The sequence below is a fragment of the Cibotium barometz genome, chromosome 20, assembly GCF_041138505.1.
Source record: "Cibotium barometz isolate CiBa-2024 chromosome 20, ASM4113850v1, whole genome shotgun sequence".
In the NCBI taxonomy this organism is placed as follows: Eukaryota; Viridiplantae; Streptophyta; class Polypodiopsida; order Cyatheales; family Cibotiaceae; genus Cibotium; species Cibotium barometz.
In genome coordinates, this window is record NC_141065.1 from 5,149,564 (window position 1) to 5,173,329 (window position 23,766).

General features: G+C 43.9%; 1 protein-coding gene across 4 annotated transcripts in view; it reads left to right on the forward strand.

The window, feature by feature from the left end:
* Positions 1-2,918: 2,918 nt before the first annotated feature.
* Positions 2,919-23,766, forward strand: part of LOC147627471 (NF-kappa-B inhibitor-like protein) — a 64,820-nt gene continuing 43,972 nt past the window's right edge. For 3 of the 4 annotated variants that reach the window (XM_086814372.1, XM_086814371.1, XM_086814373.1), the window contains exon 1: positions 2,919-3,100. In XM_086814372.1, the coding sequence (XP_086670498.1) occupies positions 2,965-3,100 (136 nt within the window). In that variant the 5' untranslated portion in view covers positions 2,919-2,964. The remainder of the gene's footprint in view (positions 3,101-23,766) is intronic. The other variant, XM_086814374.1, reaches the window with a different exon arrangement.

The window sequence follows — 23,766 nt, forward strand, 5'->3', positions numbered from 1 at the left end:
TTTTCAAGGTTTTTGTGAATGTTTTTGGGATTTTTTTAACATAATGCGATTGCTTAACAACACTCTATTGTCATGTTTATCAACTCAAATTAACCAAAAACAACATGATTGAACTAATCTAGGTAAAAAATGTAGAAAATGTTAATGTACACTATTGTCCTAGTTAATCTAAGGCTAATGCTCATAGTTATAATGAAATCCACCACAAGTGGAGAGATAGCTTACCTCAATCACACCTAAGAGAACCATAAAACACCAAAGAGATTAGAGTTAGAAGAAGCAAAAACCTTTCTAATCACAAAAATCTACTCCTAATCACTCAAATCATACCAATAATCACACAATGCAACTCCAAACCTACACTAGAACACATTTCCTCAACATTTAACCAAATATTTGTATCCAAGGGCAAGATAGAGTGGGGAAAATCAGAAGATTATTGAAAAGAGAAATAGCTATACTCCCTTATCTCCTCTAAGATTAGCACGATCTCCCAAGAGCAATGCCATTTATTCAAGTTAAGAAACTTCTTGCTCTCTAGCAAGGATTCATAGTACTAAAGGTTAGACCAATTGTCTTGGATCATGGAAGTCCTTTTGAAGAGGAACCCAAGAGGTGTATCAATGGCTCTTGTTTAAGCCCTTACTCTACTCTCTAATCAACTAAGCAATCCTTCCTTAAGGTAATAGTTAAGCTAGAAACACACATGTGGACTACAATCATGCTCAATCACTCTCTCACTCAAGCAAGCAAGCACTTTATACACAACATCAACACACACATACATACTACAATCATGCTCAATCACTCTCTCACTCAAGCATACACACTTCATACACACCATCAGCACACATAAACACATTTCCTCAATAATCTACCAAGAATTTGTATCAAGAGCAAGATAGACTAGGAAAATTATAAGTTTTTTTTCGTAGAAAAATAGCTCTACTTCCTTATCTCATCCAATACTAGTTGAGCAACGTAATTTTTTCATGTCAAGCACCTTCTTGCTCAGTGGTTAGACCACTTGTCTCAGAGAGGCTAAAGAGGCCATGAGGTGTGTCAATCCCTCTTGTTTAACCCTTCCTCTATTATCTAATCAACTACTTAATTCTAAAAGGTAAAGGTTAAGATAAAAAGATTGAACCAATCATGCTCAATCACACTCTCACTTAAGGAAGCAAGTATGCGCACTAAAGACACTCTATCTACACACACAAGCATGCACCCTATAATTAAACAAGTAAGAAGGTAAGAAGAAAGCTTTGTACTTAAGAAATGATAGAATTTTCCCATTCACATTATCAAAAGTTGTATATATACAAAACGGCTTTGCTCGATCGCCCAACTTAAGTGGGTGCCTAATTCCTCTTTCTATCCATATATATAAGGCTTGTGGCTATGGCTAGATTTGATACATCAATGCTCCATGGCCTATACATAATGTGAATACTACTCAAGGTAAAAGGAAGGGATTTTGGGTGTACGAGAAAGAGGTAACACACATAGAACATGTACCATGTACCTGCCTTGCTCGGAGAAAATATACAAATAAAGCATCTACCTAGTGGTACCATGCTCGAAGGTCCTATTATAGCCCGTACAATGCCTTCCAAAGTCTACACACTTTGTTTTTTGAACTGAGTATCCAAAATCTAGATGGATGCACCACATAAACCTCCTCCTTGAGATAGCCATTTAAAAATGCCGACTTCAAGGCTAGTATAGGTTGAATAGTGGTCAATATAGCTGTGGAGGAAAATGTCTCCTCTAAAAGTCGAACCCTTCAACCTATGCAAAACACTTTGCCATAAGCCTTGCCATGTATTTATCCTATAAACCATCAGACTTGTACTCGGCCTTCTAAACCCACTTGGTGCCAATAACTTTTCCTTTTGTTAGATGTCCACAAGATCCCAAGCGTGGTTTCTCAAAATTAAGTCATACTCTAGCTCCATGGCCCCTCTCCAATTCAGATTTGCCTAATGCTTCCTCCAAGCTAGCTGGCTCATATACTTTCATTATCTAAGCCATCAAGGCCATATTGATAATGTGAGTAGAGAGGTCCACATGAAAACCTTTTGCTTTAGAGGTAAATTGTTGTCCTAGATCTTATGCAAAATTTGCTTCCACCATTTTGCGTTTTATGAACCCTGGCTTACTCCATTGTTGATGGATGATTATTTACTATTTCTAACATCTCCCCACACCAACATGCACTGTTTAGGCTTTGACCTAAAAAGTGGATGAAGACAAGGTTATAGTGCAAGCATAGTGTGGTAGAGAAAAGAGCATAGTGGAGTGGCTAGAGCATGTGGCATGGGGCTGCAGGTTCTACCATACACATTTTTACAAATTGGGAGAATAACCTACCTCCCCTCACTTAAACAATGTTGAATGTAGACCCAAAAGTTCAAGAATATCAAGCATTTTCAACATTGGATTGACCTTCAAGTTAGATAATTTGGAATTTGTAGAATCAACTGTATTGGAATATGTAGATTGTTATTATTGATTTACTCCAAGACTTGGGACACAACAACTCCTTGCCTCCTAGTGTGGCCATCCAAGCCGCCCACATTCTGAAGTGGACTTGCTCTTTCAATTCCCCGCGACATATGTTGTGCGTTCGAGGACAGGCTTTAGAGTCACTACCCTACCCATGAGAAAGGGAGTTCTCACTTGAGGGCGTGTGCATACTACATCTACATCTACATTTAAAAATAGTAATCCTATGGGCTCTCGTTTGAATGGCCTTGCCATTTTTTAACGCCCAAGAAAACTACTTAAAAAGAGGGAAAAAATAATTAAAACAGAATAATAAGTGATTAAAACGTAAAAATATATTGAATTTAAAACAGAATAATAAATGATTAAAACAGAATAAATAAGTGATTAAAACAGAATAAAAGAATACATATATTATCATCTGTTGATTTCATACTTGCTTCCTATCAAGGAACTATGGCTTCCAGCTTTCAGTTTTCTCAGACAACAGGCAGCCTCAGAGGACCTCCTTTGCAACAACGAGGTCGATGGACGCTTTGCTGCGCCAAAGCGAAGTTAAAAGCGCACAAGGCCATGCAGGAGCGCAACACAGGTACACAATATGCTCATAATTCTTTCCCACCTGTCCTCCGAAGTTTTGGCTTATGTAACTGCTGCGGCATGGTTACCTTAGGTTTACAGTCTTGTAGTAGGGATATTGGAAAAGTTAATCTTCAAACATCATAACACTCTTGGGGAGACAGCTCTGAGGTCGACCTAGTCAACGACTAGGAAAAGGCTCCTTGGAGAAAAACGGTGAGCAGCAGCAGCTGCGAGTCCTCCTCCTCCTGGGGAAGACAGACCCACGGCCTTTGCCCTTGTCGTCGTCCCAAGGGAGAGGGTAAGATTTGATGCGCACTCCACACAAAATTTGACAACTCAACACACTTGTGGAATGCCTAGCTGTAAGACTCCATACATAATTTGACAACTAAGCGCTTTTTTTAATTGGGAGACTTGAAACGCAAGTGCATTTTGCAACATGTACATACATACACTATTTACATCATTAGATATCAATGTCCACCCTCGCTCTATTTTCTAATGGATTTGGTTAGCTCTTACAAGGCTCCCATTATGAGGAGAAGCTATGGTTGGGCAACTTGGCACATAGGCATCATATAGATACCGGTGGTCTTAAGGACTGGATGATACCAGGTCTGGCACATTATTAGACACTGGATGGTACTAATAGGTATGGCACATTATTAGACAGATTGCAAGTAGGTGTAAACCGTTAGTTGGAAAATGGGCTGCACTAGGATAGGTAGATTACTCTCTTGGACATTCAGTCCTGAAATTGTCGGGCTCAACAACCCCAAATTGTCCACTCAGATTGTCTTGGGAGGTTCTTTACAGGTTGAGTATATATTGTGGATGGTGGCACCGACTATGACCGCAGACCTACGTAGTCTAGTCATGGCTGCATTGTGTCCCCAAGCCTAAATAGATGCACTATAAGGCTTGTCTCAACACATTCATCAGGCATCACTTTGTGTTTATTCCCTTACCTTATAGGCAGCCACACTCTTAGAAGTTCTAATTGCCATCTAAGCTTTCCTTGCGGGAGTGCATGGGAGTGGAATGCAAGCATTCTTGTACGTTTGCGTGGTGCAATATACTCTTCTTCTATATATCATTGTCTTCTACTCTGCTTTAAGTTGTGTCTTCTGAAAAAGATCTTGCATTTTGTGAGTGTTCTAGGCCTACACCCACATTGTAGGTTAGCTTACATGGTATTAGAGCATTACGTTTTGTATACAACTTCTTTGCAAGTCTAGTTGACAGTATATTGTGAGAAATGGTTGGTAATAGACCCGGTCATCAGAAATGGTTGAGAACACAAAGTTGGATGGCACCAACGACAACCTCGAAGCATAGTTGTCATGGTACAAAAATACGATACCGTACGGGAATTTTTGGTACGATATGAAATTTTCAGATACCGTACGATAAAATACGGTTAAAAAAAAGAAAACACTTACAACAACCTATGGAGCTTCAAGCTTGAATGTGAGGGAAGGTTTGGGGGGGGGGAGTCTACAGTGCTTGAGGAACCAGAACATGGATATGTGTCTCTCCCGATTGTCTCCAAAAAAGAACCTGGATGGGTAATGCAATACCAAAGGTCTCCTAGTGTAGCATTTATGACTAAGGGACCGTCCTTGCACAAATACGAGTAGTGCATCTAGGGTGATAGGTTTAGGGACTCCTCTCTAGATCAAAATGGCCATGTCCAAATCTTCTCCCTCATACATAACTTGAGAATCTGACTGCCTAGCCTACCTATATCAGGGATCTCCAAGTGATGTAGCAAGGTTCTCTCATCCTACCAATCAAGTGTACACTACCAGTCTACCTTGCCATATTTTTTAGGTCTCTCAACAACCCCATATGGAATACTGAGTGAACACGTAAGTTGCGAAGTATTGCGGGCATTTGGGATCTTCGTTAAGCAGGGTTTCTATAAATTTTTTTTAGCATTTGGAATTTTTTTCTCAAAGTTTGGGGGGGGGGGGAACTCGTACCATACGAAACCGTACGGTATGAATGGGTTCGTACCGGTACGAGAAACAACTATGCCTCAAAGTATGACTCTATTCTTTGCAACCGCACTAGGGACCTTGTGATAAGCCTCCTTAATGAAAGGTCATTGGCACCAAGTAGGTCTACAAGGCTACGTACATATCCAATGGCACCTTGCAGAAGTATAAGGCTGGGCTGGCTAAAGATTTTGCAGAGGTGGAAGGTGTTGATTTTGTACCGCAGATGGATGTGAAATGAGTCTTCATTAACAGAGACCGTCAGGAGGAGGTATATGCGCCGTAGCCCCGAAGATTAGTTGTTGATGCAGTTCGTTGCCTAGTTGAATATCGCCAATATTGCTGCTGATGACAGGTGCCCTTGCTACACTATTGCTCGTCGTTAACCACTGTATTGCAGTTGCTTTGTGCCGTCTTCGAACAGCTGAGCGTTGTGCTGTGACTGCGGGCGTGCTGCTGGGGTCCATCCCTTGCTTCTACCTCTGATCGGTTGCCTCTGAGAAGTGTCGCCTATTCACCTTCTCTAGCTGGCGTCACCTGTGCAGCCGCCCACTGAAAAGATGCAGGGGGGAAGAGAGCTTGAGCTCTTGCAAGCACACACACACACTCACAAACCCTAATAGAGAACACACAAGGTGAGAGGCTGAAAATCTTCTTCTTCTCTACTCAACACTCAACACACCATATACAAAGATAAGAGTACACAATAATATGAAAGGTACTCAACCAATACATACACGGGTTCTCTATAGTGTGAACCCGACTAAATGAGCTGGCGCTATAACTATGCCAGTCTCTAGAATGGCTGTCACACAGCCTGTCATCCCACTGGCCGCATATCACCCAAGATCTCACCAACCATGCCAGTGGTGTAAGTGTGGGGCCTATCCCCCAGGCGGGTCATCAGTGGCCACCGCCTCACTAGACGAGCTCGATATCTCAACACTCCCCCTCGAGCTCAACTCCATCTCATGTACACCAAGCGAAGCCCTGAATCTACGGAGCTTCTCTGTACCCAATGCTTTGGTGAAGATGTCAGCTACCTGATCCTCTGTGCTGACATAAACAAGGTCAAGGTCTCCTGCCAAGACCTTCTCTCTGACGAAGTGGTAGTGGACCTCTATGTGCTTCGTACGAGCATGAAAGACTGGGTTCCTGGCCAACTGTATACTGCTAATGTTGTCACAGAAAATGACAACTTGTCTATCCAGTGATAGACTCAAATCAGCAAGTAGCTTTCTCAACCAAGCTACCTCACATGCTGCCATAGCAGCTCCTCTGTACTCGGCCTCTGTACTCGATAGAGCAACCGTAGGCTGCTTCTTGCTGCTCCAAGTCACAGCAGCACTCCCCAAAGAAAACATGAAGCCACTAGTAGATCTCCTATCTGAGATACTACCAGCCCAATCAGCATCTGTGTACCCATGTACACATATCTCTGTCCCAGTCTCATAGAATAGTCCACAATGCAAAGTAGACCTCACATACCTCAGTATGCGTCTCACTGCATCTAAATGCGGTTTCCGTGGAACCTGCATAAACTGACTCACCAACCCAACAGCATAGCTCAAATCTGGTCTGGTGATCGTCATGTAGATCAAACTTCCTACTATGCTCCTGTACATAGTAGGATCCTCCAAGATCTCTCCTGAATCTGCACTCAACTTGCCATTCTGATCCAATGGCACAGAAATAGGCTTACAGCCTGTCATACCATACTTGGACAACATGTCCAAGCCATACTGTCTCTGCAGTAATCCAATACCATGTGGTGACCTAATCACCTCAATGCCCAAGAAATATCTGAGCTCCCCCAGATCCTTCATCTCGAACTTCTGTCTAAGTAAGATCTTTACATCAAAGATCTCTGCATCATGGTCCCCCGTAATGATCAAGTCATCTACATAGATGACAACAAGCACAACTCCTCTATCACCATGTCTCACATACAATGAGAAATCTGCATTGGCTACATGAAAGCCAATGGTGACAAGATATTCAGAAATCTTGTCAGACCATGCTCTTGGTGCTTGCTTTAAGCCATACAAGGCTTTCTTCAACCTGCAAACATGCTCAGGGTGACCCACATCCTCATAACCAGGTGGCTGCAACATATACACCTCTTCTTGCAAATCCCCATGCAAGAATGCATTCTTTACATCCATCTGATGTAAAGACCATTGTTTTGACGCAGCCACTGCTATCACAACTCTCACCGTTGCCATCTTGGCAACTGGGCTGAAAGTTTCCTCATAATCAATCCCATATGTCTGCGCATATCCTTTGGCTACCAATCTAGCCTTGTACCTGTTTATGCTCCCATCACTGTTATGTTTAACTTTGTACACCCACTTGCATCCAATGGCTTTCTTGCCTTCTGGCAATTGCACTAAATCCCAAGTTTCATTTCCATATAGTGCATCCATCTCCTCATCCATAGCTTTCTCCCAAGTCACATTTCCAACAGCCTCATCAATGCATGTGGGTTCAACAACCTGCACAACCTTTGCCATATATGCATAGTGATGTGCCACATAACCATCATATGTAAATCTCTGCACAGGGTTCTTCACTCTCCCTGATCTTCGCAGCTTTTCATTCATGGCTTCCATAGCCTTCTTTACACCAGGTGTTCTCATAGCTGGGATCCCAAGCTCCTCATCAAGGCTCATATCTGAGCCACTAGACTCTCCATCAACATGAGAATGCCCTGCAGAAATGTCAGGCATACCAAGGGGCTCAACCACTTTGTCTTTTCCTTTACGTGATGTACTAATCACATTTGCAGGGCTGGTATTATGACGCAGCCTGCCACTCCATGGTCTATCAAGAGACCCACTAGATGAGGACTCTCCTGGTCCACTCAAAGAGTGTGATTGCTGACCTGCATTCTGTGCAACCACACTTCCACTCACATCAGCCCCAACAGCTTCTTTTTCAGCAGCATACCAGCTGCTCATCTCATCAAAGACAACATCCCTGCTTACCCTCAACTCACGTGTAGCAGGGTTATAACACCTGTATCCCTTTTGCTCAAGGGAATATCCAATGAACACACATTTTTCAGCTTTCGGATCCAGCTTGGTTCTCAGCTCATCTGGCACATGCACATATGCAATGCATCCAAAGACTTTCAGATGAGACAAATCTGGTTTTCTGCCAGTAAACCTCTCCTTTGGAGTTACATCATGTATGGCTGCAGTTGGAGTCCTGTTCATGATGTATACTGCTGTAGAAACAGCCTCAGCCCAATAGCAATGCGGCATATTCTTCTCTTCCATCAATGCCCGCGCAATCTCAGCAATGTGCCTGTTTTTCCGCTCAGCAACTCCATTTTGCTGCGGAGTGTATCTGCATGTATACTGTCTCCGAATACCATTCTTCTTCAAATATTCAGAGAACTCATTGGAGAAGTACTCTCCCCCTCCATCTGACCTTAGGTACTTTACATATTTTCCTGTTTGCTTTTCAACCAAAAACCTGAAGTTCTGAAAGTGAGTGAACACCTCACTCTTCTCCTTCATGAAATATACCCACACTTTCCTCGTGTGGTCATCAATGAAAGTCACATAATACCTGCAGCCTCCCATAGATATGGTCTTCGTAGGACCCCATACATCTGAATGCACAACATCTAGTGCATTTCTGCTCACATATCTGTTACGTGGAAACACATGCTTTGTTTGCTTCCCAAATTGGCATGCTTCACATATTTTCTGCATACCTTCCACTTTAAATTTTGGCAGCCCTGTCACAATTCCTTTTGTCTGCATAGACTTCAATCTCTGAACATTCACATGTCCAATTCTTTTATGCCATATGTCTGTGTCTGCAACAACTCCTGAACCATTTGCAAACATTGCAGCACTCATTTCAGGCATGTCTACATCCAACGTAAACATTCTGCCCACTCTGTTGCCTTTTGCAACCAACCTGCACTTGTCTTTAAAATCTTCAACATAACATCCATCAGGGTTAAACCGAACCTGCAAACCCTGCTCAATCATCTCGCCAACTGAAACCAGATTCTTTGTTATGTTCGGTACATGAAGTACATCTGCAAGGTACTTCACTTTGCCATCCTGCATAGACAATGGCACATCTCCAACGTGGGCAATTGGATGAGCAGTGTCATCCCCTGTTTCCACAAAACCTGGTCTTTCCGGGTTTTTCATTTCCTTGAACCACTCCCCATGACTCGTCATGTGGTTCGAAGCGCCTGAATCCACATACCATACATTATCTTTTTGTGCTGCATCAACATTTTCAGACATGGCATTCACAACATGCTGCATAACAAACAACCTTTCATTATCCTCATTATTTCTGCTTGAGGATGCATAGTTGTTTTGCTGCACTTTCCCATTTTGCATGTCAGCCTGCTTCTTATAACATTCTGACTGCACATGTCCAGGCTTACCACAATAATAGCATTCACGTGCATCATTATATTGCCTTTGCCAATTTCCACGGCCTCTTTGACTCCCCCTGCCTCTGAATTTGCCTCTTCCACCTGCGTGTTGTTGTTGTTGTTGATTCTGGGACTGTTGTTGTTGCTGCTGCTGCTGGCCATAATTCTGATTACTTGTTCGGCCATCTCCTTGACCGCGTCCACGGCCTCCTCTACCTCGTCCTCTTCCTGAACTCGTGTAGAAGGCCTGTTGCTCTGAACTGTTTTTACTTTGTGAAGACTGTTGGTCTTCACCCAAGTTCTTCTCTTCGATAATCAGCATAGACACCAAATCTGTAAAGTTGGGAATGTTTTCCCGAGTCTGAATAGACGTCTTAAACGCCTTGTACTGTGGCCCGAGACCACGTAGACATACTTCCACCTTGTCATCATCATCTACTGACACACCAATAGATGCAAGGGATTCCACAATGCCCTTTATCTTCAACGCATAGTCATTCACAGACATGCTCTTTTTCTCCACAGTATGAAGTTCATTCTTCAACTGTATCTTACGTGCCTTGGTATTTGTTTCATACAACTTTACCAAGGTGTCCCACGCCTCCTTGGGGGACTTGGCATCCTGAATGTGCCCAATCATGGTGTCCTGTATACTAATGGAAAGCCAATACATTACTTTCCTGGCTCCTTGGTTCCAGTCTTTAAACTCTTTCACATCTGCAGCAGTCGGATTTATATCCGGTATCTCCGGTGCCTCTTCATGCTCACCTTCTATGTAGTCCCAATAGCCTTTTCCCATCAGGAAATTCGTTAACCTGAACCTCCAAGCATGGAAGTTATTCTTATCCAGCTTCTCAGCCACAATCTGAGTTATCCCATCATTAGACATCTTGCCAAACACACAATTTTACCAGAAACTGCACTCTGGTTTTTCTGCACAACCTGCAGTATTTTCTGCACAGCGGTACTGTAGTACTCAAATGTCACAACCAGTGACTTCAATGTGCATACATACACCCAATGGCAACTGTAGACCTCTTTGCAGCACCCACAGTGTCTGCACAGTCAATCTGTCTTCCTGCAGTTCTTAAAACAGAGTTCTGCAGAGAATCGATGACTTACCCGCAGTGCTCGAAATCGCCTGCTTTCTGAAAAACGGAGGTCCAGACGCGCCCGAAACGCGTTTTCGGCCCGAAAACTGGATAGTTGCCCTATAGCTTCACTCCCGCGAAGAAAGCTCCTCAATCAGAGATCGTTTGCCGGTGCCTCCCGTAGAGCTCCCGACAAGGGTGTAGTCACCAACACAATAGGGAAGAGTAGTTGTAGCTCTTACCCTCGTACCGCTTCCTGTGGTTCTCTTGCTTGCAGCTCAGCCCTTAGCACGAACCAAGCTCTGATACCATGAAAAGATGCAGGGGGGAAGAGAGCTTGAGCTCTTGCAAGCACACACACACACTCACAAACCCTAATAGAGAACACACAAGGTGAGAGGCTGAAAATCTTCTTCTTCTCTACTCAACACTCAACACACCATATACAAAGATAAGAGTACACAATAATATGAAAGGTACTCAACCAATACATACACGGGTTCTCTATAGTGTGAACCCGACTAAATGAGCTGGCGCTATAACTATGCCAGTCTCTAGAATGGCTGTCACACAGCCTGTCATCCCACTGGCCGCATATCACCCAAGATCTCACCAACCATGCCAGTGGTGTAAGTGTGGGGCCTATCCCCCAGGCGGGTCATCAGTGGCCACCGCCTCACTAGACGAGCTCGATATCTCAACACCCACAAGCCCGACGCACCTCCTTGCGGGGCTTTGCCTAGCCGCGAGTGCCTCCACCATGCATTAGGCACCCTTGTAGTACTACTATTGCTGCTCGTGCCCAAGCCCGACGCCTGCTTGTGCCCAAACCCAACGCCTGCCTGTGCCCGGCCTGCCAAGCATGTCCGCCTCTTCTACCCCCGCTACCTAGGCACTTGCAAGAGAAGCAGCAAGGGCAAGCATACTAAGCATACACATTCCTTACCAATGGATCTTTACAGAGGCATCTCGTCATTCGAAAATTTTTATGGAGCCAATTTCCTAGCATGGTTGACAAAAATAAGGCTTCTCCTTATGCGAGACCAAGTTTGTGATATTGTTGAAGGCACGGAAGAAAAGCCAAAAGGAGTTGCTACATCGCCAGATGTGCAAACCTGGAGCAACAACAATGACCGAGCCTTGGCACACATTGGTCTAGGACTTGCCACACATTGGTCTAGGACTTGCCGACAGCCTCATTCATCATGTCGACTTTAACAAAAATCGCTAAGCAAGTATGGGACAACCTCATTCATCATGTCGACTTTAACAAAAATCGCTAAGCAAGTATGGGACAATGACCGAGCCTTGGCACACATTGGTCTAGGACTTGCCGACAACCTCATTCATCATGTCGACTTTAACAAAATCGCTAAGCAAGTATGGGACAATCTCAAGAATCTTTTTGGGAACAAGAATAACAATTCAAAGGTGTTTCTCAAGAAAAAGTATTATGGTTTACCTTAGCACCGTAGGCTCCCTCCAACAACTAGCTGCTTTGAAGGCCAACATCAATGAAGGTGACAAGAAAGCAATACTCTTCTTGAGCTTGGAAGAGATGGAAAAGTACAAGGGAAGCTTGTAGGTGCTTACAAGCATAAGAGATTGTCTCTACAACCAATGACCTCCAGTAGATATGCAAGAATGAGATGAAAACTGAGGGGAAGGGTGAGCACCCTTATATATCCCTCTTGAGAGCTAGTCGGCCAACTATTGTGTAACATAAAAATGCTATAAAATGCCTAAAAAAATGGTAGAAAAATCCCAAATAATATGTGCTAAAATATGCAAATGCAAGGTAGCCTAAAATGACTAGTACAAGCATGAAAAGGTGTATGTAGACCCTCTGGAGATGATACATATTCTAACACCTCCTCTTCAGTGCGCCAGACGGGCGGTCCAATACAAGCACGCTGAAGTAACACCTCCAAAGTAGCTCTCGGAAGTGGTTTGGTAAAGAGATAAGCCACATTGTCCTTAGTAGAATAGTAGGCCAGCTGAAGAAGTCCCAAATCGATCCAGTCACGTACAAAATGATAATGCACCTCAATATGCTTGGATCGTCCCCGTATCACAAGATTTTGAGCTAGAGCAATACCACTTTGAGAATCCGAGAATATGGTAATTGGGGAAGTGTCGGCACAGCACAAATGCTCCAGAATTTGATGAATCCAAAGTGCCTCAGTGGAGGAGAGAAGGTAACCCATTGCAAGACTTCTGCAAGTCATTTCAGAGTTTCAGGCAATTTTTGGGAGTTTAGCTCAACCAATCTGATCCTACCAATGTGATTCACAAGCTTAGCTAAGAGCATTGGTGCCATTTCTAGCATAGCAATGCTCATGGGAGGATCCTATGCTCTCAAGTGAGTATGTTGTGGCTTATGTGGCAGGTCTGCAAGGTCAATGAAACGTAGCTATATTTTGTTCCATAATCTATGCACAAAATTTCTCAAGATTTACAGGAAAAAAAAATCATATCATACTTCAGAAAACGAAGAGATTTTCAATAAACTATAATCGTTGACAATCCAAAGTAACATAATAATCGCCAATACAAAATCTTAAAATGAGAGAGAATCACCAACAAAAAGATCTAGGCAATCTAGGGCTTTTCTTGGACGCCTGAAACCGGCCTTCAGAAATCTGACAGGCGGTGGAACAAGCACTTGCACACAAAACACTTCATCACCCATGGGAACGTGAAAAAGGAAAACAAACAGGGGAGCTAGAATGCTCGTGCAAATAGTACAAGGACACCGATTGGCCCCAAAACGCAGTGGCACCCCTTGCGGTATTTCTTTACTTGATCAAATATGAATACAAAGTACAACTTGTCGAATCCTCTACCGATAGGATCTTTTATAGCTTTTCACCCAGGACTTCCAAATAAGAACTCGTTATCACAGCGAAGCATTCCATAGAGAAGGCGCACCTGTACGACACCTCCCTGCTTGAAAAGGTCTTCTCCATCTCTACCATGGATCTCTCAAACCCTTTCCCAAATAGTAGTAGGGCTATACCAAACCATATGTCCTTCCTATAGTCACAGCTTGCATGTAACCTCGAGAAAAGTACATGAATCCAGAGGCATGCTTTCCACACGAAACCAAAGACCTGTATTTGATAAACCATAGACCTGTATCCATAAACCATAGGCCTGTATCCTCGTTACCAAAGTCCTGTTTCTTCTCGAAAGACCAATAAACTGTTTCTATGACAGATAAATCCACATATGCACCATCCAATCACGGTGCCAAAAATCTAGAGAGAGAAAGATAGAGGACGTGTCAAGCAATCCCTGAATACACATAGGTCCAGGTCGAAGAGCAACACACATCTTTTCCAAGAACATCATCCTGTGCATATGTAGCTTGATCCTCTGCATCCTAATCTCGTTAACAAAACCTGCTTGCAAAGAGAGAGAGAGAGACCCTCGGTGCCTCCTTCAGCTCACCTTCTTCAAGAGAGATAGAGAGAGACCCGCGCTGACTGCTTCCACACATGCAGCCACCTGGCATAGAGGGCCTCCCATCTGACACCCGTCTGGCTGCAGAGAAACTCTTGCCTAACGCCTGCATGGCTGCCCATTGCTGGTTGCCCGTCTGGTTGCCTGTATGGCTGCCCGATGCTGCCCATTGCTGCCCGGCTGTAGTCCAACGTATGCAGCAGCAGTAACACCTGGCGGCAGCAGCACAGCTGGCGGTGGCGGCAACAGCAGTTGCACCTAGCGGCAGTAGCGCCCAACGGCAACAACAGCAGCACCCGGCGGTAGCAGCGCCCAACGGCAGCAGCAGCTGCCTATGCGCAACAGCGCTCCAAGAGATGCGCTCGCGTAAACCATCCGGCCACCTTCCCTCTCCTTCTCGCCACCCTTCACCTTTTAAAGAGGCGATGTGTTTTTTTCTCAAAAACGCCAAAAGCAAAGGTTAAAAAAAAACGCATGCTTTTCAAAATAAATAATAATACTTTAAATCATCAAAGGTTTAAAAACCTTATAACTTTAAAAATCCTTTTTGTCCCCTTTCACACTTGGGCTGGCCACACTTATGAGTTTTCCTTTTCATATTAAACTGATGCCTAACCACACTGTCCATCCCGTGCCCGTGCCCGTGCCCGTGCCCACCTGCTTGTTATCCAGAGGGAAAAACACAGGGTCGTAACATACCCCCCTCTTGAAAAATAGCAAGTGTCCTCGATTGCACTCAATAATACAGTAAGCATCCAAAAGATTCCCCATATGACCAAAGCAATGCCCCTTCAGTGCCTCATCCTATGATCCAGCCAAGCAAGGGCTGAATCATAGGCTGGAAAAGTTTTCCTTTTATAGGTTGGAAAAGACCTCATGGACTGGCCGACTGCTGGTCGGCTAGATCCAGGACAATAATTTCCTTCTTGTGCTTCAGCCACCGACAGGTTCTTCTATACTTTCATATGCTGGTCGACAGCAACACCACAACTTCCATTAGATAAATCCCTACCAAATCAGCAACACATGCTGGTTCTGATCTGTCTTTATCTGGTTGCTCTCGTCAGGATTAGCTCTGAGTTTAGTCAGTGCATGTCTTGCACATGACAAGAAAGATTGGGAAGAGGAACCACCTAGGGAGCACTTAATGCTCCAATAATTATAAAGGACAAGAATTTTCCTTGGAATTTGTTGGACAAGAATTTTCCTTGGAATTTGTTTCTCGCCGAGATTGTGAGACAGTAAAATCCTAGATAGTCCTATATAGTGAGATGTTATGGACAATGGTAGGATTTCTCCTTGTATGTTGAAACATGCCTTCTGCTAAATTTCTTGTTGTTTCCTATGAGTATGCTCCTTGTATGTTGAACCATGCCTTCTACTAAATTTCTTGGTAGAGCTTCGAAGGGGTCCATGCATCTAATTGAATGGCATGGCTCTCCTAGATGCTTTGGTGATTCCTTTTTAAAGTATGATATTTAGGTGTTCTCCCATGTTCAACCGCTCCCCCTTCGTGCCGCCCTCCTTTTCCATCCATAGGTCTCAAAGCTAGCACAAAAGGCTAAATAACAAAGATTTTGTAATAACTATCAAGTAAATGGATGAAGAGATATGGATGCATTAGTTTATTTCTAAAATGTCCTATAGTTCAAGAATAATTGCGGACTCCCCTAGAAATAAGTTGTGACAATACCCTGACATGCCCCCCCCAAAAAAAGTGTTAGAAGTTTATATTGAATGCAGCTATCTCTTTTTAGCTCATATGAACTAGAAGTTTCTTTAAGTTTGGTCTTTAGTCTCTAGAGGCTTTTACTAGTAGAGAAATCTCTTGAAGCCATGTCCTTTGACAAGAAACCTTCTCTGAAGAATGAGGGCTGTAAAAAACAGCAAGTAGCCTCCTCTCAAGCTTTGCACAACAAGAGGAGAGAAAGAAGAAAAGGAGGGAGGGTGGGAAAAGAGAAATAGAGAAAGTAGTTATTTCAGGAACCTTGTCCTTGGCACCTAGAAGAGCCTCCAGTAGAAAAAACGTAGTAGTCCAACAGTACAGATGCAGAAAATGCAACAAATTGATGAAGCCTCTGCTCCAATAAAAAAAACGCAGCAATTCCTTACCTGTGGATCAGGGTTTGGCTTTGATACCATGAAAGAAAGAGCAAACACAGGTTGTAGGCTCAAAGCTCAAACTTTAGAAAGCTGGAAACAATTGATTATTCCTAAAAATGAGCACGAGGGAAGCCCGTAGGTGCTTACAAGCATAAGAGACTGTCTCTACAGCCAATGACCTCCAGCAAATATGCAAGAATGAGATGAAAACTGAGGGGAAGGGTGAGCACCTCCTAAGAGTTGGTCAGCCAGTTGTAGCAAGCCGACACCTATCTTATAGCATAAAAATACTATAAAATGCCTAAAAATGGTAGAAAAATCCCAAATAATATTTGCTAAAATATGCAAATGCACGGTCTCATAAAATGACCAGTACAAGCATGAAAAGGTGTATGTAGGCCCTCTGGAGATGATATATATTCCAATAGTTGTGACTACTACTGTCTACATCATCAACCCTTCTCCCGCAACGGCGTTTGCTAATATGACAGTGGAGGAGGCTTTTACATGACAAAAACCTTTAGTTTCTTATCTCAGGCCTGATTCTGCCAGGTCCAAATTTGATCCCAAATCCAGGAAGTGTAAATTCCTTGGTTATAGCTATCAATCCAAAGCTTACAGATTATGGAATCTGGAGAAGAAATCCTTAGCAATTTCCCCCGATGTTCACTTTGTTGAACTCTCGTCCGATTATTCCTGGTCTCACCGCGAGCTTACCATAGAGGTTTCTCATCCTCCTGCTTCTTCCCCTTCTTCCCTAGCACCCCTACTCCCCTCAACTTCTCCACCCCAAGTTTATCCGCCCTCAGCTTCTCCTACTCCTACCCCAAGGATTTCCCGATCGCTGGAAGCCATTGTTCGTGACTCTCATCTCTTAGATGTTGATCTTCATCAGCTTTTTGACACGGGCGCGGGGACTACAACAGCTTTGTCATTCCTGTAACCTTGCCAAGATGAGTGAAGTGGTGCAGTCATATGAGCCTACTACAGCTAAAGAGGCTCTTGCTTTTCCTGAGTGGTGGGCAGCCACGGAGGTCGAGATTGATTCCATTGAAACGAATGCTACATGGGATCTTGTGGACCGGCCTTTGCATAGGCAAGTCATTGGGGTCAAGTGGGTCTTGAAAACCAAGTTTCATGTCGATGGTTCTCTGGATAAACACAAAGCCAGACTGGTTGCAAAGCGTTATTCTTAGATTGAGGGTGTTTGTAACGGGAGGCGGAAGCGTGAATTGGAATCGTATAAATGTGAACAAGATTCTGAGCACTTAACAATTGAGCATTACAACCACAAAGCTGAAAATGACAGTACACCACATAAAGGGGCCGATGATAGGCTGACCCCCCCCCTTTAGGTTATATTACCAAAAGAGTCTGCAAAGTACAAGATTAAGGGTGCCTGGGGATTCACCACCAGCCTGCACCTGATTCTACCAAATACATCATGTATGAATACATCTCAAACAAGAGAATCTGTAGGTACATCCGCCCTACACACAGGTACATCCGCCCTGCACAAGCCTCTTCACAGGTACATCCGCCCTGCACAAGAGTATCACAATCCTCACAGGTACTCCGCCCTGCACAGGATGTAAATGGATCTTTAGGCCCTGTTTCCACGCGAGAAACTGATCCAGAATCCTGTGTTCTCCGCGAGCAAGTGTTCCCAATGCTTGCCCTAAACACCTGTTACACCAGGAATCCTTGAGACACATCCATGCTCACATATTCCATTGCTGTCCAGCCTGTTTTATGCAATAACCAGTCCAAAATAGCAACTTTCCATCGCGAGAAATCCACCTGTTAAGGGTCCTACAGCCCTGTGGAGGTCCCTAGAGCTGTCCTGTATTGTCCAAGTTGACTTTGGACACCTGTAACCAGCCCAAAACTCGCAATAACCAGAAAATACAGGTCTGAAATTTACCAACCAGCCCTTTAGAAGAGTGTGGGGATCATTATCCAAGCTTGTGTGAGTCCGGGAAGCAAGCAACCAGCCCTGTAGCAACTCCCAAAGCTTCCATCAGCTCTCCAATGTGTTGAATAATGAATAAAACAGCCCAAAAGGCCTCTTGAGGGAGGCGCCTTTCTCCAGTGCCACCTAAGGGGCTTGGTGGGTGCACAAACTGGCTGACATGTGTCCCCCATAAGGTGTCCAGGTAGGTGTCCAGCCCATAGTGCTCCATTTGTCCTGTTTGTATAAGTTTAGGTCCAACCAAATGGGAAATGGCCATAAGTTGTCCGGGCTTCATTAATTTTGGTCCAACCAAATGCGAACGCATTATAAGTTGTCCGGCCACTTATTAATGAGTGTGGACCTGCAAACCAATAAACTTTAGTAGTAAATGAAATAAGCTGTAAATTGAGTGTGGACGCACTTACCACCTGCAAAACCCATAAGCCCACAGTTTTAGGCCCAAGCAGGAGTGCACACACGTGTCCACAAGGTGCCCGGGCGTCCCCGGTCCCTCGGGCTTCACAAGCCAAAATAACAAGCATTGTCCAGGCAGCAAGACAATGTCACACAAAGTAAAATAAAGTTATGACATGCATCATTTATGCATTGTGCACATGTAAACTTGGAGAACCACCTATCATCATTCTTGTACTTGAAAATATTCCGCCTGCCATCATAACACACCATGTGTGCATGGCCGGAATCCACACGGGCACCGCCCGAAAGTCCACAAATGTCCTGCCATGTCCTTGGACTCATATGCATCCACTCATATGATCCATACACATGCCCAGGTATAATACATACATGCATCCGCATGTTTCTAGGCCTGACACGCATCCGCATGTCCCTAGAATATAGGGATTTGTGACATCCCCCCGGCTTCTAATCAGTTGACCGCAACTGAAAAGCCTCCAGATAGGCCTTCAAAAGATCTGGGTAATCCTCGAAGTAGGCCTCATCCATCCATTTCGCATCCAAAGCTGAATAATTCTTGAACTTCACAAGGTACCTACGAACAAGTTTGCCTCCCGCAAGCTTTCGTTCCTTGTGAAAAACAATCTCTTCAGGTTGAAGAATCTCTTCCAGCTCATCCACCTCGGGTGGGTCTTCCAAAACCGGCTCAAACGGTGTCGGTCCCACATAAGGCCTCAATAGGCTCACATGAAAAGCATTATGCATGTTCCAATGATCTGGGAGTACAAGCCGAAATGCAACATCATTGATCTTCTCCAAGATCTGAAAAGGTCCATAGTACCTGTTGGAAAGTTTAGGATACTTTCCCTCTTTTCCTGGCCTCTTCCGAAGGCGTGCCTTTTCAAATTTCAGCAAGACCCAATCACCTTGTTTGAATTGTACATCCCTTCTATGCTTATCAGCTGCCTTTTTATTCTTGGTTTGAGACCTCTCTATGGCTGTCCGTACCTGTGCAAATGCAGTATCCAAGTCTCTGACATACTCATCTGCTGCAAAAATCTCATCCTTTGTACGAAGGATGGGTGGTAGTACCACCTTGCCATAGATAATCTCAAAGGGCGCCTTGCCCGTAGAAGTATGTACCGTGTTGTTGTAGGCAAATTCCACAAGTGGTAAATACTTCTCCCAATCCGATTTGCGGTCGGATACATAAGATTTCAGCAAGTCGAGGACGGCTGAATTTGCTATTTCACTTTGCCCATCTGTCTGTGGATGGTAAGCTGATGAGAAGTTCAGCTTTGTACCCATATTGTCAAACAATGCGCGCCAAAATAAGCTTGTGGTTCTAGGATCTCTATCCCCCACAATAGATTTAGGCATGCCATGGTGTTTGAATATCTGTGCCAAAAACATCCTAGCCATATGATCTGGCTTTATTGTCTTGCGCACGGGAATGAAATGTGCCTGCTTGCTAAACCTGTCAATAATGGTCCAAATAGCATCATTTCCCTGTGGCGTCCTTGGCAAATCCATAATGAAATCCATAGCAATGCTTTCCCATGGTTCATTTGGTATAGGCAAAGGCTGAAGCAATCCAGGTGCTTTATGTCTGTCAAACTTGACCTTTTGACACACCATACATTCACGTACATATGCTTCAATATCCTTGCGAATATGTGGCCAAAAGAAATACCTCTTCAAAGCTTGTGCTGTGGCCAAAATGCCTCTATGACCTGCATATGGAGGAGCATGACACTCATCCATAACCTTATGGCGAAGGTTCTTTACCACACACATACGATTTTGCATCATGAGATATCCATCTCTTATGACATAAGATGGGACAGCAATGCCCTCTTGCAAATCAGCCCATACATGTGCAAAATCCTCATCCAAATGATAAGTATTACGCATATCCGATAAGTCCTCATGGTATGCAACTGTAATAGCATGAACCTGTGGTCGTCTAGATAAGGCATCCGCCACGACATTCTTTTTCCCTGGAGTGTGTAAAATCTGAAAATGAAACATTGAGAGGAAATTTGCCCATCTCATATGCTTCTCTGAGAGCTTACTTTGAGTCAAAAAGTATCTCAAACTTTGATGATCAGTTTTGACCATAAAATCAGCCCCTAAAAGATAGTGTTTCCAAATAGTAAGGGCATGAATTACGGCCAATAACTCCTTCTCATAAACCTGTAAGTGAAGCTCTGCATGTTGCAAGCGTTTGCTCTCATAGGCAATGGCATGTCCTTCTTGGTTCAAAACAGCCCCTATGCAGTCCCCACTTGCATCACATTCCACCACAAAAGGTTTGTGCAAATCCGGAATAATGAGTACCGGTCCCGAGATGATTGCACTCTTCAACTTTTGAAAGGCATCTCTCTCTTCTTGTGTCCATTTAAAGATTGCTTTCTTCTTCGTTAAATCATGTAACGGAGCGGCAATGAAAGCAAAATGCTTGACGAACCTCCTGTAGTAAGCACATAAACCAAGGAAGCTCCTCACTTCATGGACTGATTTCAGCTCTGGCCATTCTTGCATGGTTTGTATCTTTGCGGGATCCATGCGTACACCATCCTTTGATACAATGTGACCAAGATAGTGAATCTCTGGGAGAAAGAATTCACTCTTTTTTGCATTTATGTAGAGCTGATTTTCCTTAAGCTCTTTAAACACAATAGCCAGGTGCTCACGATGTTGGGCTTCATTCTTTGAGAATACAATAATATCATCACAGAATATACCTGTGAACTTTCTATGTTTTCTGAACACCCTGTCCATCATCCTGTTGAAGGTAGCGGGTGCATTTGTAAGGCCAAAAGGCACCACCAAAAACTCATAAAGACCAAAGGCTGTCCTGAATGCAGTCTTGTGTACATCTTGAGGTGCCACTCTCACTTGATGATACCCACTCTTGAGGTCTATTCGGCTGAAACATGCCGAACCTTCAAGCTTGTCCAAGATGTCATCAATGCGCGGAATGGGAAACCGATTCTTGATGGTTATCTTATTGAGGGCACGGTAATCAACACACATCCTGTAAGTACCATCCTTCTTTTGAACAAGAAGTACCGGCGAGCAATATGGCGAGGAACTAGGTCGAATCAAACCCTTTTCCAAAAGTTCATTCACCTGTGCCATAATCTCTTCTTGTTGACTAGCACTCACCCTGTATGGTGGCCTATTAGGTGGAGAGCTACCGGGAATTAGATCTATACAATGATCTTCCGGCCTCTCTGGTGGCAACCTTGCTGGCAAAGCATTTGCAAAACAATCTTTGAACTCATTCAAAAAGTTAAGCTTGTCTTGATCTAATGCACTAACATCAACACTAGAATGTTCAATGGTATCACGTACAAAAACCAAGTAAGAACAAGCTGATTTCTTTATTGCCTTATTAATTTGTACATGGCTTACAAGAGGTATGGTACTTCCAGTAGTACCAGCATCTATAGAGTGCTCACGGCCTCTATGTACAAAGCTGATTTTCTTCTCTTTGTAAGCCTTAACAGGCTCTAAACGGTGATGCCAGGGCATCCTCAACAAAACATCACAACCTGTAAGAGGAGCCACTAGAAAGCTCTCATAGTCGAGGTAGTCCTGTATATGTACACGGAGCTTACCAATGACCGGAGTTACATCAACCTGTTTGCCCTCAAAGGCGGCATCTGCATTCATTTGCATTCCCATGTCTTCCACATTGAGACCTATGGCCGCTGGCGGCAGCCATCTGTACGGATATAAAGTTGTCTGTGGAAGCATCATCAAAAAGAAACAAAGTGGGCTGATCCTTCAATTTGCCCCAAGCCTTGCATATGACTCTACTCTTGGGCTCATGCCCTGTATTACCCTGCACATCGGGTACAACATTCACAAGAGGCTTTTGCACATTAGGCTCAGCATTCTTAGGATTTTGTGGGCATTTAGGATATATATGATCTTTACTGCCATACTTAAAGCATTTTCCAGCCTTCCTGTACTCTTCCAATTGCTGTTTTGAGAGCCCAAAATTGTGGCGTTTACCCCCCGGCTTCTTGGAGTCATCCTTTGCATCTCGGCCATCTTTGGGAGCATTCTTAGGTGGCTGTCCACCCTTTTTCTGGTCATAACCAGCCCTGAATTTGCTCTTGTTTTGACCTGTAAATGGCTTATTTGTGGGTGCTTTTATGTGCAAGTTCTCCGCAATCATGGCTGAGTGTATAAGCTCTTGTATGGTCTTATTTGGGTACACTCCCAAGCTTTGTTGGATGATGTGATGGAGCCCCGATTCAAACTTTCTCTTCTTCTCGTCCTCTCCAATCTTCATGAAGGGAGTAACCTTGAGAAGGACTTTCCAAAACTTTGCTATGTATGAAGCAACGGACTCTCCCTCATCTTGGGACAGCCAATCCCACTCCTTGCGTACATCCTTTGCAAAGTTTGGTGGTAAGAATTGATCATAAAACTGAATTTTGAAAGAAGACCAAGTTGGGGCAGCACTTCCATCAAGTATTTTTGCAAGCCACCAATCACTTGCCGTATCCTTGAGATGCATTCCCACATGCCTGAGCATAGACTTTTCCGAAAAGTCTTCATTGCAAAAAGCTATCTCAAACTGTCTAATGAAAGCAAGTGCTTTGGTAGAGTCCATCCGTCCCTGAAAGTTTTCAAACTTTACATCCTTGTCACCGGACTTGAACTCTCGAGGCTTCTTCCTTCTATATGCATCCCTATGTACATCCTGTTCATCTGCATGATGATGATGCCGCGATGAAGATTCACGATCCCTCTTCGTTCTCTCTTGAGCCACACTCTCCAAATGAGTGGAAAGCTCAACACGAGAATGGACATGTCTTCTTGGAGCAAAGCGGGAATGAGTAGAGGATCCCTCATCCTTACTCTTCTCTTGACCTGCATCAAGCCTAGCACCAGGGACTCTTGTCCTTTCAGCATTTGGCACTTGCTGTGCTCTTTCTGCTTGTTGTGCATCATATGCATCACCACGGGCAGCCATGAGGGGTGGGTTCTTGAAAGCCAAACTACCATCTGCTTCAGTGTATACATCACCCTTAACCATTAGGTATGCAAGTGCAAGCTCTCGGGGTTTCTCAACATCCATTTCCTTTGCAATTGCTTCAAAAGTGACTTCATGGGCCGAAGCCTTTGCCTTCGCAGCCAACACCCTTTGTACATCCGGGTCATTTTTCAATGACCTAAGCTCTTCGGTTTCAGCCCTATAGCGTCGCACTTGAC